Genomic DNA, 410 nt, shown 5'->3' on the forward strand with positions numbered 1-410 from the left:
TAGAGGTCCACCTCCACGGTGGGGTTTCCTCTGGAGTCGAGGATCTCCCGGGCATGGATCTTAGTGATAGACATCCTGACTAGAGGAGTGGAGGAGGGGGGGGGGTAGAGAGAAAAATAGAAAAACGTCAGATTTTATCTGTTTGCTCTGAGCCAATCAGAATACAGGTCAGAGTCTCCTAGCAATCTGTTCTGTAGTCTGAACACTACAGTCTGTGTCCCATAGAGATAGATAGAGGACTCTTTATATCTGTCCCGTTGTACTGTCTGTGTCCCATAGAGATAGATAGAGGACTCTTTATATCTGTCCCATTGTACTGTCTGTGTCCCATAGAGATAGATAGAGGACTCTTTATATCTGTCCCGTTGTACTGTCTGTGTCCCATAGAGATAGATAGAGGACTCTTTATA

The 410-nt window shown here is 45.4% G+C and overlaps 1 protein-coding gene across 1 annotated transcript in view; it reads right to left on the reverse strand.

Moving 5' to 3' along the window:
• The window catches only part of LOC311124945 (beta-enolase-like), a 22,096-nt gene extending 22,021 nt beyond the window's left edge, over window positions 1-75 (reverse strand). Inside the window, exon 1 of the mRNA XM_084199039.1 lies at window positions 1-75. This exon is cut by the window's left edge and continues 11 nt beyond it. Within this exon, the coding sequence (XP_084055165.1) occupies window positions 1-74 (74 nt within the window). The 5' untranslated portion in view covers window position 75.
• Window positions 76-410: the final 335 nt, after the last annotated feature.

Source organism: Coregonus lavaretus, assembly GCF_964263955.1.
Source record: "Coregonus lavaretus genome assembly, contig: HAP1_SCAFFOLD_7368, whole genome shotgun sequence".
NCBI lineage: Eukaryota > Metazoa > Chordata > Actinopteri > Salmoniformes > Salmonidae > Coregonus > Coregonus lavaretus.